This window comes from Neopelma chrysocephalum, unplaced genomic scaffold (assembly GCF_003984885.1).
Source record: "Neopelma chrysocephalum unplaced genomic scaffold, ASM398488v2 Primary Assembly neopelma1_62, whole genome shotgun sequence".
Lineage (NCBI taxonomy): Eukaryota > Metazoa > Chordata > Aves > Passeriformes > Pipridae > Neopelma > Neopelma chrysocephalum.
The window spans coordinates 9,552,600-9,573,024 of NW_020897719.1; the positions used below are offsets into that span (position 1 = coordinate 9,552,600).

Below are 20,425 nucleotides of genomic sequence, written 5' to 3' on the forward strand. Positions count from 1 at the left end.
AATCCAAATGATGTTACGCAGGAGGTTGAAAACCAGAGTAAAAATATTTTATAGCAGACCTGAAAGTCTCAAATTATGATTTTGAAAAAGCAGAACATACGCAGCCAGGCTTCTACAGTCTCCAAGCTGATTAAGTGCTGATCAGTTGAATTAAGAAATTCCTAATATCTCGCCACTAGTTTAGGTATTCATAAGGAAATAGAAGCTTATCTGTGTAACCTGGTTTGAATATCTTGGGCTCAATGTTCAAGCAACATCAAATAAGCAATTCTAAAGTTTAATCAGACTAATAAATGAATCTATTTAGATAGCAATCCATAAAACCAATTTTCACTTTGCAATTAATCAAGTATGAGTTTCTATCACGCCTGATATCTGATTGGGACACAGAAAAATAATAATTTTAAAATCACCTTGCAAGCCTCTTCTTTGGCAGGTAAACCTGAATTTCTGCAAGCACAGTAACAATGCAGTGAAATTCTTATTAAGTCAGAGTATAAACATCTTGTGGATGCCAACAACATGATCCCCTCTTAAAAAAAGTCATATACTCATCAAAAGGAAAAATCATTAGAATTTATTAGAAAGATGATATCATATAAATTTGGATTGGTACAATCATACTGCAAGATGTATAAAAATTTTAAAGGTCCCGTAGCCATATTTAAAAAAAAAAGATGCCAACAGAAATTATACTAGTTAATACTGTATCAATAACCTCTGGGGTTAAGCATAGCAGGGAAACAAAACCTTGAAAACACAGAGAAGCAGCTATTAAGTATGTTGATGCAGAACAGTGGCTTCTTGCAGTTTTGGCTAATGTTTTGTAGTTCTTCTACCAGAAACTTTTGTCAGTATATCTGACATCCTGAGACCTTTCATAAACATAGCAGTTATTCAAGGTATATTTGCCTGTGAGGTGAAATTTTACCAGGCTGTAGTTCCAGCACTTGAAACTGCTTTTAAAAAATGGATTAGTTCACTAAGTTTGCCAGAAGAAAATCAAGCAGAAAAAAGCGTGTATTTTCCTGCCAGGTTAGTTCGTTAACGCTGACTATCAAATGGGAGCAATGAATAGCAAAGACAGCAGAAGGCAGAGGACTGAACTGTGAGGCTGAATGTGGGAAGTAAAGCAGACAGAACAAAGAAACAAACCTATTTCCTTAGTAAAATGAGGATTTTTGTTGGCTTTGTTGCCTATGAAAGAACAGCTAAAATGTCCTAGCAGAAAGCATCTGTAAAGAATGGCACCTATCCATCTTGGAACAAAAATATGCAAGTGCCAGCACTGCTTATAGGCAGCTATCATATGGTAGAATGAATGATATGCAGTGTAGATAATGGATTAGAGAATGAAGGCAAACTGTTAACAGCACTTGAAGACGGCTATTTTAGCTTTTTAATATCCCAAACATACCCCAAGTCAATAAATGCATTTAATCAAATACAATTTTATAAAGTCTCTGCAACATTAAAACCAGCAATCTGACTGCCAGCTATATACTGCCTTCATCACCTAAGAGACTAACCTCAAACAGTTGACTTGGAGTGTGCTCAGAAACTCAAACCCTTGACTTATTAATGAAAGATATACATGAAGACTTCCAGTGTCAGAACCTTCAAGAGATCACCTCAAAGAAACTTTTAGACAGAAAATGAAACCTAGCTTCCAAGTTCCTGAGGACTATCTTATTGCAGAAAGAGCCAATATATTGCACATTAAGTATTTGCAGACTAAACTCCATTTAAATACAGATGAGTGGAAACCAGAATAAGAGTCTGCACTTGCCTAAGAGACACTGGTAATGGAACACTGACTTTTAGTAATGCAAAATACTGAATAAGCAGTGGCTGGTCCCTAAAAAACCGTGACTTAATAAAGTGAATCTTAAATCTGTATCTATTTTGAACATATCATAGGACATTTATCAGGAAAAAAATGAACATAATGACAGATACTGAACTAGGCATGTAATCACAAGCTGAGTTTTGAAGTCTTAGACTATATTTTCTTAAAATTACTCTCTTCTATATTTAGCATCCTCCATTTTCTTCCTGGGTAAAAATTTCATGGTAAGATCTGACTGACAGCTGTCATATAAAAAGAAGTCCTTTAAACAGTCAGCATTAGAAGTGCATGGCTTCTGATGTCAAAATCTTCAAGTAATATTCAATTTCCAGAAATCTTCCTCTTTGTCATCAGTAAAACCTGTCAGGTCATTCTCCCTGTCATCAGTTAACCCAACCCCCCAAAAACATACTCACTGCCTGCCAAAAAAGGCTGCCTGAAATAATAAATTAAATAATGTATTACTGCACAAATCTGATTCTCAAATTGCTTTTCCTCTCCTTCCTACCCACAGGAAAAATTGTGCAGAGCTAAATCATCCCTACCTGTAACTGGAAACTATGCCCACCTAATGTACATTTGTAAGTACATGACACCCATTGAATTGGCATTCAGGGTGGGATTCACCTCACCTTAACTTTGAAAACCTGAATCTCAAGTAATGTTTTGTCTTTTTATTGTTGTCCACGAAGAAACAAACATTTAAATAGGACAATTCACCCCATTTGACACCTAGGTTCTGGGGTAAATTGTCCACTGGTAGTATACTTCTGTCTTTGTCAAATCAAGTGTGCCAAGAAATTGGATAATAAACTTCGATTTGACATCTAAATTTCAATACTTCAAAGATAAAAGAATTTATCTTGCCTAAATTCTATCAGGTTACTGTAACTTTTCACACAGACTGACCTTAAAGCCTTTTGATGCTGCTATGTGGGCAGCAGTCCAACCCTCTTTGTCAGCATGGTTGATGAGATCTGCAGAAACAACAGGCTTTACTCTAGTGCTGTAGTCATCTTCTCTCTTCTCCAAATCAAAGTAGTCTAAATTAGGCTCTGCATCTGTCAAAGCGTTCCTGCTGTTTGGCTCTCCATAGTACATAAGGAGCTTGAGACTTTCAACATTACCAGAATCCACTGCTGCGTGAATTGGTGACCAGCCATCCTAAAAAAACCCAAAATCAAACAGCACACTCCCACCAAACACATAGAAAAATGCTTGCAGACTTATACCAGCAATGAATCTGAACAGAAGGTTCTGTTTGGAAATTAAGAAGATAAGCAAGGGAGACATAATAATCCTTTGGAAAAACTGTTGCTTGTATGTTTTTGGGGTGGAAGAAAATGTAACAGAAAGAAAATTTTACAGCTTTCTCCAAGGACAGCCCAACAAATAAAGTCTTCAAAATTTTTAGAAGAGTCTAAGTGATACAGGACTTAGATGCTGTTAGTAAACTCCTTCCTTATCATGTATTAAATTAACACGATTCTAACCAACAATATTATTTCATTTTGCATTAATCAATGAGTTAGTTTCATGGTTTTGACATCACAACTTTCTCTCATTGCAAGTCCAAATATTTACTTTCCAGATGCAAAATAAATGACTGATAAAAAATTTAGTGTAATAATTACAGGAGAAGCAGAACGTTCTGTGAAGCTACTACTCCTTGTGCTGTATTTTTGGACAGCCTACCACCCACATTTATTGTCATGTTTACATAAGAGTCTTAGGAAAAACTTAGGAAAGCACCTGAAAAAGGCAATACATAGATGTTAATTTTGAGACAGTCCTCCTCCCTTTTCTCCTCTAGATACAATTTTTTTTTTGCCATTTCTCTCATTTGTGATATATGAGATGTTAGAATACTGGCAAAAAGTTTTGAGGTGTTGTCCCCTCAAGGACAACAATAAAGCAACCTAGCATAAAAAGTGTAAGCAAATCCCTATTTTCACTTCTCCACTTTAAAAATAAGTCAGACCAAAAAAGTTCTGTTTTACAAATGTAGTGCTGGAGAAAAGTCTGCAGCAAACTGCAGGTAAAATCTGAAATACGTAAAATGATATGAGAGTCACATAATTTTGGAGATTTTACATAATATACGGTTTTTAAAAAGCCAGAAAGTATCATAAAAAGAACAAAATACTATTTTCAAATTACACAGTTTATTCCAGCTTTAAAGAAAGCTTTAAATAAATATTTTAATGTAAATATTCAGTGCTATACAAGGTACTTTAACTTTACAAACTATTTTAACTTACATTGGTTTTTACTGTTCGATCTGCTCCACCTTCCAACAATATCTTAACACAATCATTATTTCCATTTTTACAGGCCAAGTACAAAGGCGTCTGTCCTCTTTCAGCAGCATGGTTAATATCAGCCTGATACATAATTAATAATTCTGCACACCTACAGCAAACAATAAAACAGTAAAATTGTCTTATATTTTACATCCAAAACTTCTTTATAACTTACAACATTTAAATATTTTTAATAAAGTACTGATTTTACAGATACAGATCTACTTGTGATCCCCCCCATAGACAAGTATAAGATATAATTTTATAGATAGGTATAAAGAGAGGTTACTTTAAACCTGTAAATCTTAAACTACTGTAGAGATTTAAAAACTGTGAATGCAAAACACCGAATTTCACAAGCCTGATAAGCATTTGATGACAGTTGCTTAAGAAAAACCTTCAGCTGAACAACAAAAAAAGGCATTTAAGTAGATGCTTTCAATAAATTATAGTTAAATGCATTTATACCTAAGAATGCAACAATAACGTAATGAAAAAAGTACTAAGAATACAAAATAGAATAACAGCTGATAGCCAAAATCTCAAAGACTTCACTTACTTGACATGTCCCTGGGCAACTGCTGAACACAAGGGTGTAAAGCCATTTTTATCAGCAGCATCAACTTGTGCTTCTGCAGTCAGCAGCAACCTCACACAATCTAAAAATGGAGCAGAATCATAGACTGAGTCAACAAAACCAAGCAGTTAAAATTACCAGAGGCTCAAGGGGCAACATCAGCCAGTCTTTTGGACTACAGGTCACACACCTTAGGGGACAGGAAGAAGTTTGCAGGGCAGAGGTGAGACTTGACTCCCTGGGGGCACCACCACCCTTTTGCAGAAGCCTTAGGTTGGGTTCGGCTGGGATTTGAATACTGCTGGCAACTCCCACAGTGTTTTTACCTATTTTACCTCTGAAGTGGGGAATCTGAATTATCCAGGAGCCCCTAAAGGCATCACTGCCTACTGGCAGTCAAGTGATAAATCCCAAATACCAGGGCCACAGAGGAGATGTTCACAAGCCACACATAACTCAAGCAACACACTGGTCAGTCTTGTTTTAGGACACTTTGACTTAGGAGTGCAGTGACAAATAAAATAAGCTGACAAACCTCCGCAAACCATTCCCATTCATATATTTCCAAAATGACATGCTATGAATAATACCAGCCTGATTTCACCATCCCTACAGCTAAATAAAGATAATTAATTACATAGTAATTAGACTGCTTTTCATCCACAAATTGGAATATAATTTGATGCAATTAAGTTTGAAGAAAATAGTTAATCTGCTCCTCATTCTTGAAATTGGTTCTAGACCAAAATAAAGCAAGTCTTTTTTAATTGAAACTATTACTTGGAAAATAAGCTCAGCTACAACACCATTTATAAACTCCTGACCTGTTTTCTGAGCAGGCTTAATGAATGCTATTCCAGCACTCAGTAAGATCCTGAAGCCAAGCTTTGCTGGTGAAGTTTCTCTCTAGACACCAGAAACATATATTAAGAATTACTTAGAAATCTGACTAATCTAAACCACTCGTTAATTTACTCCCATTATAATTTTTTCAAATATTAATACAGATGTTAGAGAGTTGATTGAATAAATAATTTAATATTAAGAAATATGATTTTAAAACACTCTACCTTATTATATTGTAAATTAAGATTAATTTTGAAATAAGTAATCTGATCTGAAATGACTTTTTTGTTGTCGTTGTTGTAAAATTGGTTGTCACAATAAGCTACCAGGACCTGATCTGTAATATTTTTTTAAGTCACAAAGAAGCTCTCAGTTAACTAACTTACCCAGTCCTTCCAATTGTAAGATAATACCGACTTAAAATAAAATTGTATTTTCATTTGCTTTTTAACTCAAAAAATACCTCTGCTAAGAATGACCTGTCTTTTTTTCTTTACATAATCATTCCCAGTCTTATAATAAATGATTAACTTGAAAATACAGATTCCTGCTTGACATCCTGTAATATTTCTAAAGTTTATAAGGGATGTTGTAGAAATTTTCATCTAGCACTTTCAAGTATTTGACTAGAATACTCTTCTGTTTCTTCATAAAGCATATGTTAGCCATGCAAAAGCCATGAAGAACACACAGAACAAGACTACCTTTCTAGAAAGGTACAGTTCATTTATTGATTGGCAGACCATTCAGGTGGTAGCTTATCTCTGTGAAAATACTGTTTCTGAAGAAGTTCATTGAAAAGAGCTGTTTAAGGAGGAAGTGCGGGCATGAGGAAATACAGCTACTTTCATAAGGCACATCATGTGAGTGAATAATCTCTACAAGACGTTCTGGTGGCATGTCAAGTAAAAGAGCAATTATCTCCAAGAAGCCTGGGTCCTCTGGATGGACTTTTTGTTGGGATTTGGGCAATTTGGGTCACTCCAGGCTCATTAACTCCAGTTCACTCCTGTCTGCCATAGAAATGATCAGCAGTGGGGAGCACTGGGTGGAAGGGCAGGCACAAGACAGACACTGATGTTGTCACTAAGTTAAAGGTTTTGGTCAAAATAAAAGCAAAACATGGAATGAATTAGCACAAACACCTGGAGACTTTACTGCTCTCCACCACAGCTGGGTAGTTAGTTCTTCCAGAGTGCTGGCAAACACCATGCAGATACATCCGGTGGCTTGACAAAGCTGACTCCGTGTAGCTGTATGTCTCTGCACCTCACTCCTTTCTACTTCCCACATTTTCCAGTTTTTTCCTATCAATCAGGGTGCCACAGCCTCCAAATACTCAGGACAGAAGAGAATCAATTATACCATAAATGCATATGATTAGCACATAGCTGAGTCCAAAGGATATTATTATTCTCTTCACATCTCTCAGGTTCAGGAACTCTTTATTGTTTCATTCTGTCTTTCTCAACCACCTCACATGGCAGAGAATGGTCAGGATTTACAACACAATACAGTTATGTAGATCTATTAGCTATGAGAACTACTGTACATGTTAAGTGCATAACAGACAGAAGTGGCTTCTGCTTTGCTAATGGATCAAACCAAGACAGCCTGACAAAGCAATCTGTTCAGCTATCCAAATCTAGTGGTTAAATGATAAAAATAACAGTTTCCTCATGTCCATTCTAACACAAAGAAAGTGTATATTTTTAGGGTGAAGTTCTCTCTCTCAGACCTACAGAATTAGGGACAGTGTGTGTCAGAAACAAAGCACCTGCTATTAACTTCATGAGCTGGAAAAATCCTCTGCTGCAGCTCTCAAAAGGCAACTGTTTACAAGCAGTAAAGCTACATATTTTGCAATAAGGATTAATTAGGACAGAATATTTCAGTGCTCTCTTTTCTTGCGTAATTCAATTTTCTCTAGAGAACGGGCTGAGAGCATGCAACAGTTGCTGCCACCATGCTGGTTACAATGTGCTCTACCATTTTCTAGTTATCTACATGTCTCAAATACTGTATTTCTTCACTGAAAATGTGTGTAAATCATTCACTTTTCACTCTTCCCACACTGTCTGCAACATGGTGTTTGTTTCTGAAGGAAGGTACTCACTATGATTGCTCTTGCCAAGTTTAGAGTTACTCTTTTCTTCTGGCCAAATCTTTTCCAGGAGAAATAGGAAAATCTGGTTAGTTGACTTAGAAGGGTCCTGGAAATCTCCAAATCCACTTAGTCACTAACTCCATTTTGAAAACATTCACAGTAAATTAAATCATGGTGTCATCACCCACTAAGTTAAGCTTATGTGTTAAGTCTTATGTTTACACTTGTTGATCTTAAGGGTCTTTTCCAACCTAAGTGATCGTATGATTCTAAGGAAAAAAACCCAGCCAAAAGACAAACTTACCACTGACAACCCTACTCAACACAATGAAAACTTTGAACAATAAATTATTTTACCCTTAAATTAAATAAATGTAATTTCTTTCCACCTGGTTAGTTAAAAAAAGCTATTGAAAAGAACTTTTAATAATATTTATTTCTATTCTTTGTTTCTTAAACCTATATATTTTTACATAAACTTGTTCTTAAAAGTCTCCATTTTGAATTGTTGCATCTATCCATGCACTTGGGAACAAAAGCAAGTAATGAAAAAGGATTATATATACAAAAATCTTCCTCCAAAAATATTATAAAGCTACTATCAATTTTCATATAATGTATTAAGGAGACATCAACACTGCTGCTGGGTGATTCTGTAATTCAGAGTTCATACAATTAATTTAGTTGCTAAAATGTGATGATTTGTACAACAAAAGTATTTTTGACATCCTGTCAACTATAAATAGAAGAGTAACTTCTGTAATATATTTTTTATCTTAAAAAGTAAAAGATACTAAACAATTACAGGATGCATATGCATGTGTTTGTTTTTATTACTGTCTTTTCACAGTTCTGCCGAGTGCCTCTTGTATTTGAAATTTTGACAATAAAACAAGAAACCAAATTGCCTTTGCTGTCAGTAAGAGCTGCTCAGTAATTGTAACTGAAAATTGGGGTATTTTCTTTGAAACATTTTTGGAATACAAGATGAGTAAAGAAGAACTGGGTCAATTTTGATCTCCCACAAACACCAGCAATGATAAGTCAATGTAAGCCTAGAAGAATCCACTGAACATCCTTTCAGTGAGGGGAGAAAAATAAATCCACACAATATAATAAACTCGGACTCTTAATACTGCAGATAAAGAGTTGAAAAAAAATAAAAAAGCGCAAAAGAAAAAAAAAAGGACTTTTCCACTGTTTTGAAGATCTAGGCAACAGGAAAGAATCTATCAGGTGAAAAGGCCCAGCTGTTTCTACAAAATAAACCATAGCGCCTAGCAAGCAAAGACAAAATATATTGTTTCAAGCAAAGGGAAAATTCCTCCTTCCATATGCCTGGTAGCAAAATTAACCCTGAACATGTCAAAAAAATATACTCTATATGCCTAGCTACGGATTTTGTATCCTAACTTTACTTTTATTTTTTTAAAATACCTGAGAAAAGTTATGAAATAGTTTCTCAAAATACTATTTGGAACACTGGATCAAGGTTTTCTAACCAAGTTACTAACAAATACTTTGTTAAATAAAACCACAAAGTACTCTTGAAAGCAGTGGCTTTAATGGCACTATGTTCCACCTTCTACTCTGAAACAAAATCTTGCCTTTACTAAAAATTAATGGAATTTTTGTCATTGGTATTGCTGGATTTCATCTTTACTGTCCAAAACAGCACAGTGATATTACTTGCAGTATGAGAAACTAGGAGATTTTTACATAATTAGAAAAAACTACAGTAATGTGCACTGGACTTCTAAAGGAAGCTGCTGTTCAAAGCCTTATGTTAAAAGTCTGAAAATTATTACTTGGAGTTTGTATCCCTGAAATTCATATCTAACATACTTGCTGCATTTCATAAATATATTCATAAAACATGAAGACTGACTGTTGAAAGGTTCAAGGCAGAGGAGGGTTGGGGTAGTGGGGGAAGAGAAAGAAAACTGCTAATTTTCTCAGGAGAGCCTAGAGAACAAACAAAGGATATTTCATTTATTTCAAAAATACAGTTCATTTTATTTCCCAAGAAACACACTATTCTGACAATATCTTCCATCATTTTCACTGCTGTTGAAGAAGATCAAAACCCTGGTGATGACCTATTCTTTCCTGCTTACTCCCTGGAGAGGAAAGTTCTTTCTTTCAAGTTGCCATTGCTACAAAAGATCTTTAGTTCATCACAGAACAGGGGGTGATGATATCTGGTGGCTTTTTACAGGAAAGGAGTAGAGAATTAGAATGGATGTTCCTGTAGAATGCTACCACAAGCTATTTTCTTTTCAAATGTTTTCTGTGTTACAAAATTCTGCCTCCAGAAGCATTGCTTATATATATGCTATACCATACCATGACTTTGGTCATATAATCTATATATTTCAGTTTCAATTTCATATTTTTAAGAAACATGCATTTGACCTAATTGAATATTAAAAACTTATGAAATAAGCTTTCACTACTTTACATGGATGCCATGATAAAACTTAGTATAATTTACCTGTATGTCCATTCGTAGCAGCAGAATACAAGGCAGAATAGCCATCTTCACAAGAGTAATTAATGTCCAGTCCTTCTTCATTAAGCAGCATTGATAATAAAGTGACATTTCCCTGGGCAGCAGCTTGGTGAAGAAGGGTGGGCCTGCCACCCAGGGGGACAGGACCACCACTTGTTAACAAAGGAGTTAGGGAGGAAGACCAGCCTGTGAGTTAAAGCAACAGAAATTAGATGGAAGACACATAAATAAAGGCCTGCATTTTCTGTTTTCTTTTAAAAGCTAAAAAGTATCTTCAAAATGACAGCAATTGTTAGTTTCGCACAAGTTTTATGATGATGCTTTGTCTACACATTAGAAGGTATTCTGAAAAATAAAACCTGAATTCAGGGGTGACATTTGTTAATGCAAATGAATGGGATTTCATTACAAAAGGTCAATGTGGAACCTGTTATCAACTGCAGATGGATGTCTCAAAAAAAATTGTATTATTCAAATTCAGAAACTAACAAAAGTTTTACACAAGTTTTAATTTATTTGCAATAGGCTGGGAAGATTTTTTAAAAGTACCTATACAAAGGTTTTCAAAACAAAGTACTTATTTTCATATGAAATATTATCCTCCTCATAGTCTTAGTGTAAACTTTAGTATTTATATGTTTAATATTTATATAACTCGCTTGCAGTTAAAAACATAAATCACACAGAGAGCCCTTAATGACTTTAGGTGTCTTTCAATAAGTTTGAAAAAAACCTTAGAAATCATTTACACAAATAATACAGAAATAACTGTATTAATTATTGAACTCTACCCTAAGTTAATGTTCCTTTTACTCAGTGATACTTAAACAATATATTATAAAATGCTCCAGTGTGAATGAATAACAGGTTATATAAAATTTATGAGTGAAAGATTTCAAGTCACCCCATTAACAAAAAATATTCAATCCAAGGCTCTGAAAGCTTAGGAGTTGTTAAATGTGCTGTTGATTACTTAGCAGCTTTAGTAGGGACTTTGTTAAGAATATGAAGTTTGCTGCATAAGGCATGGAATATTTTGTGCATTCTTCCTTGATCAAGGACTGCAAGAGAAAATGGAGAAAGGTGGGTTTTATAATTTTTTTCACTATTACCTTTAGAAAATCCACATTATATTTATCTCTTGAATACGTAACTTTGGCTTCTGTGGCCACAAATAGGCTACTATATGAGGCTGAAATCTGACAACACAAAGCAAGTTTTATGCAGCTTTTAATGTGTTTTTGCAATGTCCAAGACTGAAGAGGAGCTGCAGGGCATTACCTTCAGCTCCATTCAAGCTGATCAAGTGCTATCCAAGCTTCAACACCTTGAACTAGAAATAGTACATGGCAGCAGCTCTATTATGCCATGATGATCTCTTTCACATTTTGGAAAACGAAATTAAATGGAAGTGCCCAATAGAATTCCATAGATTGTAAGATCTGGATAAATTTTAATTAATGTCAAGACTTACACAAGAATTCATCATTCATCTGAGCAGCACCAATGAAGAACATGTAGCTTGATTCCAATTCAAAAAACCAAAACAATAAATGCTTGGAGCATTCTCATATTTGTTTCTAAAGTAAGCTAAATTTGTCAATTCAAATTAAGTTTACTAGTTTAGTATCTAAAGGAAACACATTTGCAGTATTTTCACAAATATCAGCTTATTATTTAACTTACATTTTTGATACTCACTATAAGAAGTCATCACTAGAGCTATGAAGTTACCTTATAAATCCAACTTTAAATTAATGATAAATTGCAGAGTTAACTCCATGCATCTTCATATAACTTCAATTCTGAAGCTCACTTCAGACTATCAATATTCTTACTAAATTTGCTTGTCCAGTATTTTTAATTTTGAGGTTTGAAGTTTATTAAAAAAACCAATAAGCAATATACAAAGTAAACTGCATCCTTTAAGTGGCAAAATTCCCTAAGGTCAAAAGAATAACTTTTCTTATTCCTTTCCATTATAAAAGTGGTTTTATTTTTCCAATCTTTTGTTATTCTTTGAAACTAACTGTGCTGCAGCTATTTATAAATATATATACATACATATATAAACGTTCTTAAAATAGTACTTGCATAGTTTCTACTGTCTTAGTAATAGTTAACTGACAGTGGACATTGCTCAGGGCAGCACTCCAGTTACTAACATTTGTTAACAAAGATATACTGGAATTTTGGTAATATGAATAGTATTTCTGGGTTCCCTTCCTTTTTGAAAATATTTTTGATGTGTTTTGTTTATTTGTTTGCTTGTTTTTAAAGCATCCTTTACAGAAATGTCAAAATGAAAGGAACTTTTTTATGCCTCATGTGGCGTGTTAAGTTTCATTTCACCTTCTTGAAATGCAAAATATGATGTTGCAATTCGGTGATGAAATTCATTATACTAGGTTACCATTAAATGCAAACCTTCTACTGAAAAAGATAAAAAAATAGGTAATAACATAAATATAACTTTAGCTTCTATTATCAATGTAAAGCAATATAATAAAGTTCAATTAACCCAATAAAATACATCAACATTAGAAGATACCAATAAATAAGGCACATCATTACAGATGCAAAAAGTTAGGAAATGTGAAGCATCTGTGAAAGCTTGTAGGTCATGCAGTGATGAAAGGCAGAGGGACAGTCAAAAACAGCTTCTGGCATCAGCTTCAGAATGTGAGATGGTTAATTTCAGAGCCTAGATCAGTCCTTCACCTCCCCTCCCACTTTTATCTTCAAAGCCAATTGTACAGAGAGAATAAATTGATTTCTACAAATTTATACAAATGAGCAAAATAAAAAAATATACTTAATTGAAGAGTGACATAGAAAGCACAAAACCAAGAAGAAAGTGAAGGCAGAAATCCCAGGGGTATGAAAATCCAAATGCCTACATTTGTTTCCATTTTGAGGTCTTACAGCCATTGAACTGTGGAAATCCAAACAGAGCAGAAGCATTTTGGCACCTCTTCAAAGACTGCTAAGTTAATGAAAACACTGTTGCAGATTTTGAATCGTGCCATAAACGTTCCTTGTAATTTCTCTACCTGCAGTCTGCTTAACATTAATGGCAAAAGCTGGTGTCTTTTCCCACCAGGGATGAAAAGAGCAACACATGGTACAATGCCCCGTCTGTGAGCGAAGTTATTATGACAGTTATTATTTAGCAGAACACATAACTGACAAGATCATTACTCTGATTTTAAGTCTGCTCCTCTTAAAAGTTGCTCTTTCTAGAACCAAGACACTTCCTTACTGAAAATCAGGCTGTTGATATGTTCCTAAAGAAACTAACTAGGAAACTCTTTTAAAATTAATAATTGAAATACTTTAGTGATTATATTATTATCAATTTTTCTGACTCCATAGTAAGAAGAAAGATGCATGAACTTATTGACAAACAAAAAAATATAAAAATGAAGGATTCTTTCAATGTCTTTTAATATGTTAAATTTGGTTTGCTCTGTTGTTAAAAATATTAAAAAACTCTGATTGAAGCTCTCTACTTACTATACAACAAAATATGAAAAAGATTTCACTGTGCTCTGCTTTAACTGAAAGTAAACTTGAAATTCTGAACATTTTCTAAAAAATAAAGTAAATAAAACAGATTAAAATCAACCAGATCATTAAAACTAACTGAATCTGTCCCTAAAGGGCACAAAAACGCACATATGGGAAGGAGGTTTCAGCAGTATTTGTAGTTTGTTAGATGTTCACCTCAAGAAAAGTCATACTTAAAAAAGAAACTGAAAAAAGTGAATAAGTGACATGAATTCAGACATTACTGACCACATCATCTTAACAAAAACAGCGTTATTAAATTTGGTTTATCTTTTCTAAGACAAAAATCTATTTCCATATATATTTATAAAATCTAACTATTTTCTTAGCATAAAATTTTGAAGGAAATGTCTTTCCATACTTGCATAACATCTGTTGCTCAAAGTGTATTTAGTTCTGCAGTTTATCAGAACACTTGGCCAAAATAGATTAAGTCCCTTAAAAATATAAATAAAATGGGATTGAAGAATAAGTGCAATGAAATATAAGCATTAATTTGGGTAAAAGATAAAGAAGCTCCTGAATATTTACCTGAATATTACAGATATTAAGGTTCTTTGAGTTTGTATGTAGTCAGTAAAGGAGATACTAAAATGACATCTCTATATTAATAACAGCATACAACTAAGTAGAGTTTACTCACTCTTTCTTTGCAGACTTTAGATCATGGGATATGTTTCCCATCTGCAATTGCAAAAAATCACAAAAAGCAGTGCTGCTTACAAACTACTACAAGCGTCAAATGTTTAGAGCAAGGACTGTAAGGGAATTAAACAAACACAAATATTTCCATCCCTCCCAAAAACAAGCGAAGAGAGTTAAAGAAAGAAAGGCAATCTTAACACAAACCAACACAATTTTAAAAAACTAACCATTTTTGACAAAAATCCTATCTTTGAGAATTGTCTCTGAGAACTGTCACAAATTTTGTGAGAAACACAAACTGACTCTCTGGGGGGAAGAATCCTATTGAAAAGGCTGATTGTTCTTCTAAGAAAAAAGTTTATACTTCGAAGGACAAACTAAAGCAATAACAATACATGGAGTCATGAAGTCAAGCACTGGTAATTTCATTTTTAAGGTATGAGATTTATTTTTTTAAAGAATAACCCAGAACTATCCTAAATTATTTCCAAATATCATATAATTAACGTAATACTAACTGAAATATACAGCCTAACGTAACGCTGATAGGAGACAATCTCTTGTCTACAAAAACTATTCATTTTGGAGCTGATTTTGCCAGTAATTTGTTATATGTTCATAAAATCTTAGATTTATCTTTTTTTAAAGAAGTTTTAATTCCATTATGAAGCCTAATAGCACCCAAAGGCAAATTAAGTTTGGAAAATACCTGGAATACTGGAAGACAAATGACCCATCTGACATGGTAATCAATTCATCTAGGAATAGGAATTTAAGATGAAAATTCAGGACATCCATATGAAAACCAGCAAACTAAAAGGCAGTCATCAAATCCCATTGTTTTTGACTCTGAGAAGTAGTAGACTAATGAAAGGGTAAGATTTCTGAGTTCATATTTTTATGGCACAGTTCAGAAAGGAGAGGGGATTCCGACAGTATGGTGCCACAACCAAATGTTAAAAGGATGACTAGATTACTCTTGATACAGGTACAAAGTCTTCAATGAAGTGGAATGGGAATAAAAATTGCTTAACAACGAGAACCCTGGAATCTCCTATATATGCACATACCAGCTTGCCACACACTGCTTTTGGAACAGCTTCCCCAGGAATTGTGAATGAGTTCAATTGCCTTATCAGTTAGTGGTGCAGCTACCAAGAGAAAGTGGTTAGTTGTGTGATGGAAGATTAGCTGTGCAGGGCTTTTATATCCCACAGATAATGATGATGCAGGGACTAGTGTTATGAGGGACTGAAGTACCATAACTGAATTGAGAATAACTCTTGAAAGTTTGAGACAATTCAAACGTTGTTCAATGTTGATGAAGGTCTAAAGTGTTCCAAAACTGCATGTTCCTTTTCCTCATTGCAGTGCAAGCTAAAGAGGAGCTTCTACCTAATGTTCTAGTGCTATTGATCCCAGCAGGGAAATATGCTGACAAAAAGATATGTAGGAGACCCACAATTAATTGAAAGGTAGATCAGTATTGCCTTTGTTTACTTAACTGCCATCAAGAAGATTCTCTGAAGTTGGTGGCAGATTAGACACACCAGGAAGTCCCCACAATGCAAAATGAGTAGCAGACACATGCACTGACTCCAGACGATCAACAGTTAGATTTTAACTTTCCAACAGCAAAGTTGGAAAGTTTTTTTGCCCATATCTGTTGAAGTAAACCTGTGAGATGCCATACATGAGTATTAAAAAAGCCTACAACTAAACCCAGGAGAACTATAGAAAAATAGAAATAAAAATGAAACATACTCTATAGGAATGTAGGGATATATAGGAAAGTGCACTATTATTGAGGCAATTATATGCCTTAATGTGCAACTATCTAATGCCATAGCAGAATACCATAGCCCCAGCTATGCCTTATTTCCGAAAAGATTCACAAAGCACTGAACTACATATTCCATGGAAGATCATCTGCAGAGGTAATATTCAAAACATAATTTCAGACTGAGAAAGCATTTTGAAGTCCAAAATAATAGCATTAACCAAAAATAAATTAAAAAAATTAAAAGGAGATTATTTAACATAACACAATCTGCAGCTTATTTACTTTAAATATCAGTCCTCTTTATCTTTAAAAAAAACCCTTCAATTTGGAGACCTCCTTAAGGAAGCAAACTAATTTATAACTTTACTAAATCAGCAAAAGAATTCCGATACCCCTGGAATGTGGAAAAAATATAAACGAAAATTTCAACTTTTAGAAAGTAAAAAAGAGAAAGTTACATGAAGACAAATAAAGCAAACAAGAGATGCATAAGAAAACCACAGTGTTATTTTTGAGGGAGACAGTTTGTAGCATATCAATCCCTTTACCTGATGCTGTTACCAGGAGGCTGTCTGAATCACATGGTCTACAGGATGAAGCACTAACAGGGTTTATGGAGGAGCTACAGGCAATGGTGGTGGAAATGACAAAGGAATTTTCTGAACATGCAGGTTGGTTCAGTCCAGGAAAGTGGGAAGGCCAGGCACCCACCTGAGATGAGGCTACGGCTGGTATGGCACAGCCTGCAGGTGCCACAGATAAATCTATAGCAGGTTTTGGTGGCAGCTGAGGTGAGGACTTAGAAATAATTTCCTCATTTATTACCCTGATTCCTTGTGGTGAACTTGAAAGAGGTGAGGTCGCGGTTTTGCTGTCAGTTTTTGCACTTATATTTGGGGACCGATTACTATCCATTAAAACTTTAAGCTGTGGGTGTGGTGGAGAAGGAGTTTGTGAAAGCCCAGGTTTTTTAGGAGGAATAGGTGGAGGGTTTCCTCTGTCAATTCTTGATACACTGGGAGTCTTTAAAGTCATTCTACCAACTGGGGGGTAAGTGCCAGCTTCCACTGAATGTGACGTCCCCGGTAGTGACAGAGCGCTACTCTGGGGGCTTGTAAATCTTGAAAGAGCTTGGGTAACAGTATTCCGAGCTGCCTGTTTGGCAACTAGGTTGTCACGGCTAGCAGGGGATACGTCCCTTGAGGGAGGGCTTTGGGTTGTGTTTCCATTTTGGTCTTGATCATTTGCATTTGCTTGAAATCTAAATCTAGCTGCTTGGATTCGTGGATTTAGGCTTGGATGGCCAGTAGTATTGGCAGTTGGTGAATGCAAACTGTGTACAGACGAAGTGAGTGAGGAATTCTGAGCTGTGGCAGTCAGTGTGGTAGGGGTGCAAAGAGAATTACTATTTGAAAAAGGGGAAGTGCTACTTGGTAAATCAGGGGATGAGGTTGTACTTGGTCCATTTTCCTCAATTCTGTTTTGATTCTGTGCAAGAACAGGAGTTGTAGGAGGGACAAGTTCACTAGATGAAGACTGCCTATCAATGACAGGCTTCACAAATGCTGCATTGGCACACACATTCATTTTTATATTGCCAGACACAAGTGGGGTCACTGCAGAAGGCTTTACAGAGACAGTCAAAGGCAACTTCTTAACATTTTCTGTGCTACTGTCCATCACTACAGTATCTGTTTGGCAGGCAACAGTTTTCAAACTTGTCTCTTCTGTTTCAACTGAAACAGAAACAAGATTCCTATCTTTATTTTTATGAGAAAGGTTAGCTTTGCTTTCATTTTCCTTTTTTAATTGCTCAATCATTTTGATCATTTTATCTCTCTCTTCTCTGAGGTCACTGGTGTGTGCTTCCTCTTTATGAAGTTTGGCACGCAACTGCTCTCTCTCTGTGTCAAACTCGGACAGCTGCTTTTCCATTTGAGCTTCCATTTGTGTACTCCTTTGTTTCTCAGCTGTAAGAGACTCCTCCAATTCAGTAGCCTTTTTCTTTTCCTCTTCAAATTTTGACATCACTTCTTCCAGCTTCTGGGCTTCTTCTACAATTCGGCCAGACAACTGCTTGCACTCTTTCACTAGCATCAATACTACATGCTTATTCTTTCCACGTTCTTCTTCAAGGCAAGCGGACAGCTTTTTGTGCTCCAGCTCAAGATTCTGTAACTGAGATTTTTCCATTTCCAACTGTAAGAAAGCACAGAAAATAATTCTCATTAACAAGATAGAGACTTCCATAATAACCTAGTATTAACTTGACACGGATATTTAGGAATATGCCTAAAATGAACCCAGGAAGGGATTTGTGACATCTAACACAAGTGCACATAATCTTCCACAAGAAAAAGAAAGAGAGCGCCACCTTTGAAGAGCAATTTAGAAACTACTTTACTTTCCTCCATTGACAACACAGAGACTCCCCAAAGTGATTAAATGCTTGTGATTCCTGAGATTTGGAGCCACCTGTTCTCCAGAAATAAGACATAAGACACAATAGAAAGTCATCTTTTAAGCTAAGGAACCAGATGGAAGCAAGAGATGAGCTTTGCGAAAAGTCTTTGAGACTAGAAATTAAAGGGTTAGGTTTTAGGTCTTCCTCCAACTGAAGGAGATTAAGTTCATCATGACCATAATTAGTATCTTACGTCTTGTTTTAACATTTTTAAATAAGACACTCATTTCTGAGACCAACTTTTTGGCACAGGCACAAATATCTTCCTGTACTTACTAATAGAGGAAAGTCTCATTGACATCAGTGATGTATAAATTATGTTATAAGCTAGAATCAAAAAAACTACCTACTAAAATGCAAATAACGGGTAAGAATAATTTTTCCCCTAATTCATGTAGCCATTGTCTCTAATTCATCTTGCCTGCCATTTATGCTTTTACTCACAGACATTCTTCTAGAAAAGCAATGGAAAAATATGTTAATACACCATTTTTAAAATACCTACTAATAACAGTGTAACCAAAATTACTTTAAATTTTCCCAAGAAAACTTTTACACAAGTCAAAAATAAAAGAGAAATTATTTTCTTTCTTCCTGCTCCTCCCTTCGCATACTGATGCAGTAGCTTCCTATATGGCTAATCTGAATGACTGATAAAAAAATCAAACAAACAAAACCCCAAGATATTGGTGACCATTCCTTCTCCTGTACTGTTTTTATTGGTTTAGCCCTGTCAGTTCTACTGGATGTTTATGTAGACAGTGATAGAGAAAAAACAATTCAAATCTGTACCACTAAAGTCCATTTTCTAAGTGGGCATCTTTTCTGGAAAAATTCTTTCAGGTACCTACGAAAAAAATAAATCAAGTCCTCACAAACATGAACGATTAATTTTGACTGCAACAGAAAACTGTTTCTTGCTTCTACAATATGAGCACATTTCACAATACCCAAAAAATAAAATCTAAGAAAAGCTGTGGCAAATAGCAGTACATTTAAGATCTTGGAATAAGTGATTCACTTCAACAGGTGAAAAAAGAATCATAGATTATAGAATCAGATTATAGTGTCACAATAAAATGATACTAATTTCAGTTTTTAAGACAATACAGTGTCATGAATATATTTACTGTAAGCTATCCTGTTGGAAAAAAGATGGCCCAGGGGACAGGTAATAACTATGGAATATCTTCTCTCTCAGTCAAAGTTTAAAATATTGTCTTGGTTGCTAGACGAAAACAAACAAACAGACACACAGGCATAAAAAACCCCCAGGCATTACAATATAATAACTTTCTCAGAAGCCTGTTGCTAGAGCACACTATTCCATGTTCTTTCTAAAAGGAAATTAAATTTCTTAGCTCTGGAAGCTTTTTCCATGTCATTGTACATGTGTCTACAATTAATTTTTAACTAAACTGCATTTACACAAAAGCTAATATAAATACTATTTTTAAATATCAGTTTGCTACTTTTCAGTTATACCATAGACTAGAGTTAAAACTCATGCCATCAAAAGATGAGCACAAGAGGGAGAGAGAGTCTGCAGTTGTAACAGAAACAAATCCCACCTGCGACAGCTCATTGTTCGCAGGATAAGTTTTTCCCACATTGAAGTAGAATTCAAACACAAGAGGATACTTGAGGGAGGGATGTGAAATGACATTAAAAATAAATCCTTCATGAATTTACACTTATAGATGAATTTGTGTCTCAATCTTCCAACATTTCTAATCATGTTATCTGACTGTAAGTTCCTCTTTCCTTTC

At 35.0% G+C, this 20,425-nt stretch overlaps 1 protein-coding gene across 1 annotated transcript in view; it reads right to left on the reverse strand.

Annotated features, from left to right (window-relative positions):
* CTTNBP2 (cortactin binding protein 2) overlaps positions 1-20,425 on the reverse strand; it is an 84,173-nt gene that overhangs the window by 27,455 nt on the left and 36,293 nt on the right. Inside the window, 5 exon segments of the mRNA XM_027682156.1 lie at positions 2,759-3,013; positions 4,111-4,261; positions 4,712-4,811; positions 10,177-10,380; positions 16,741-18,391. Of these exon segments, the coding sequence (XP_027537957.1) occupies positions 2,759-3,013; positions 4,111-4,261; positions 4,712-4,811; positions 10,177-10,380; positions 16,741-18,391 (2,361 nt within the window).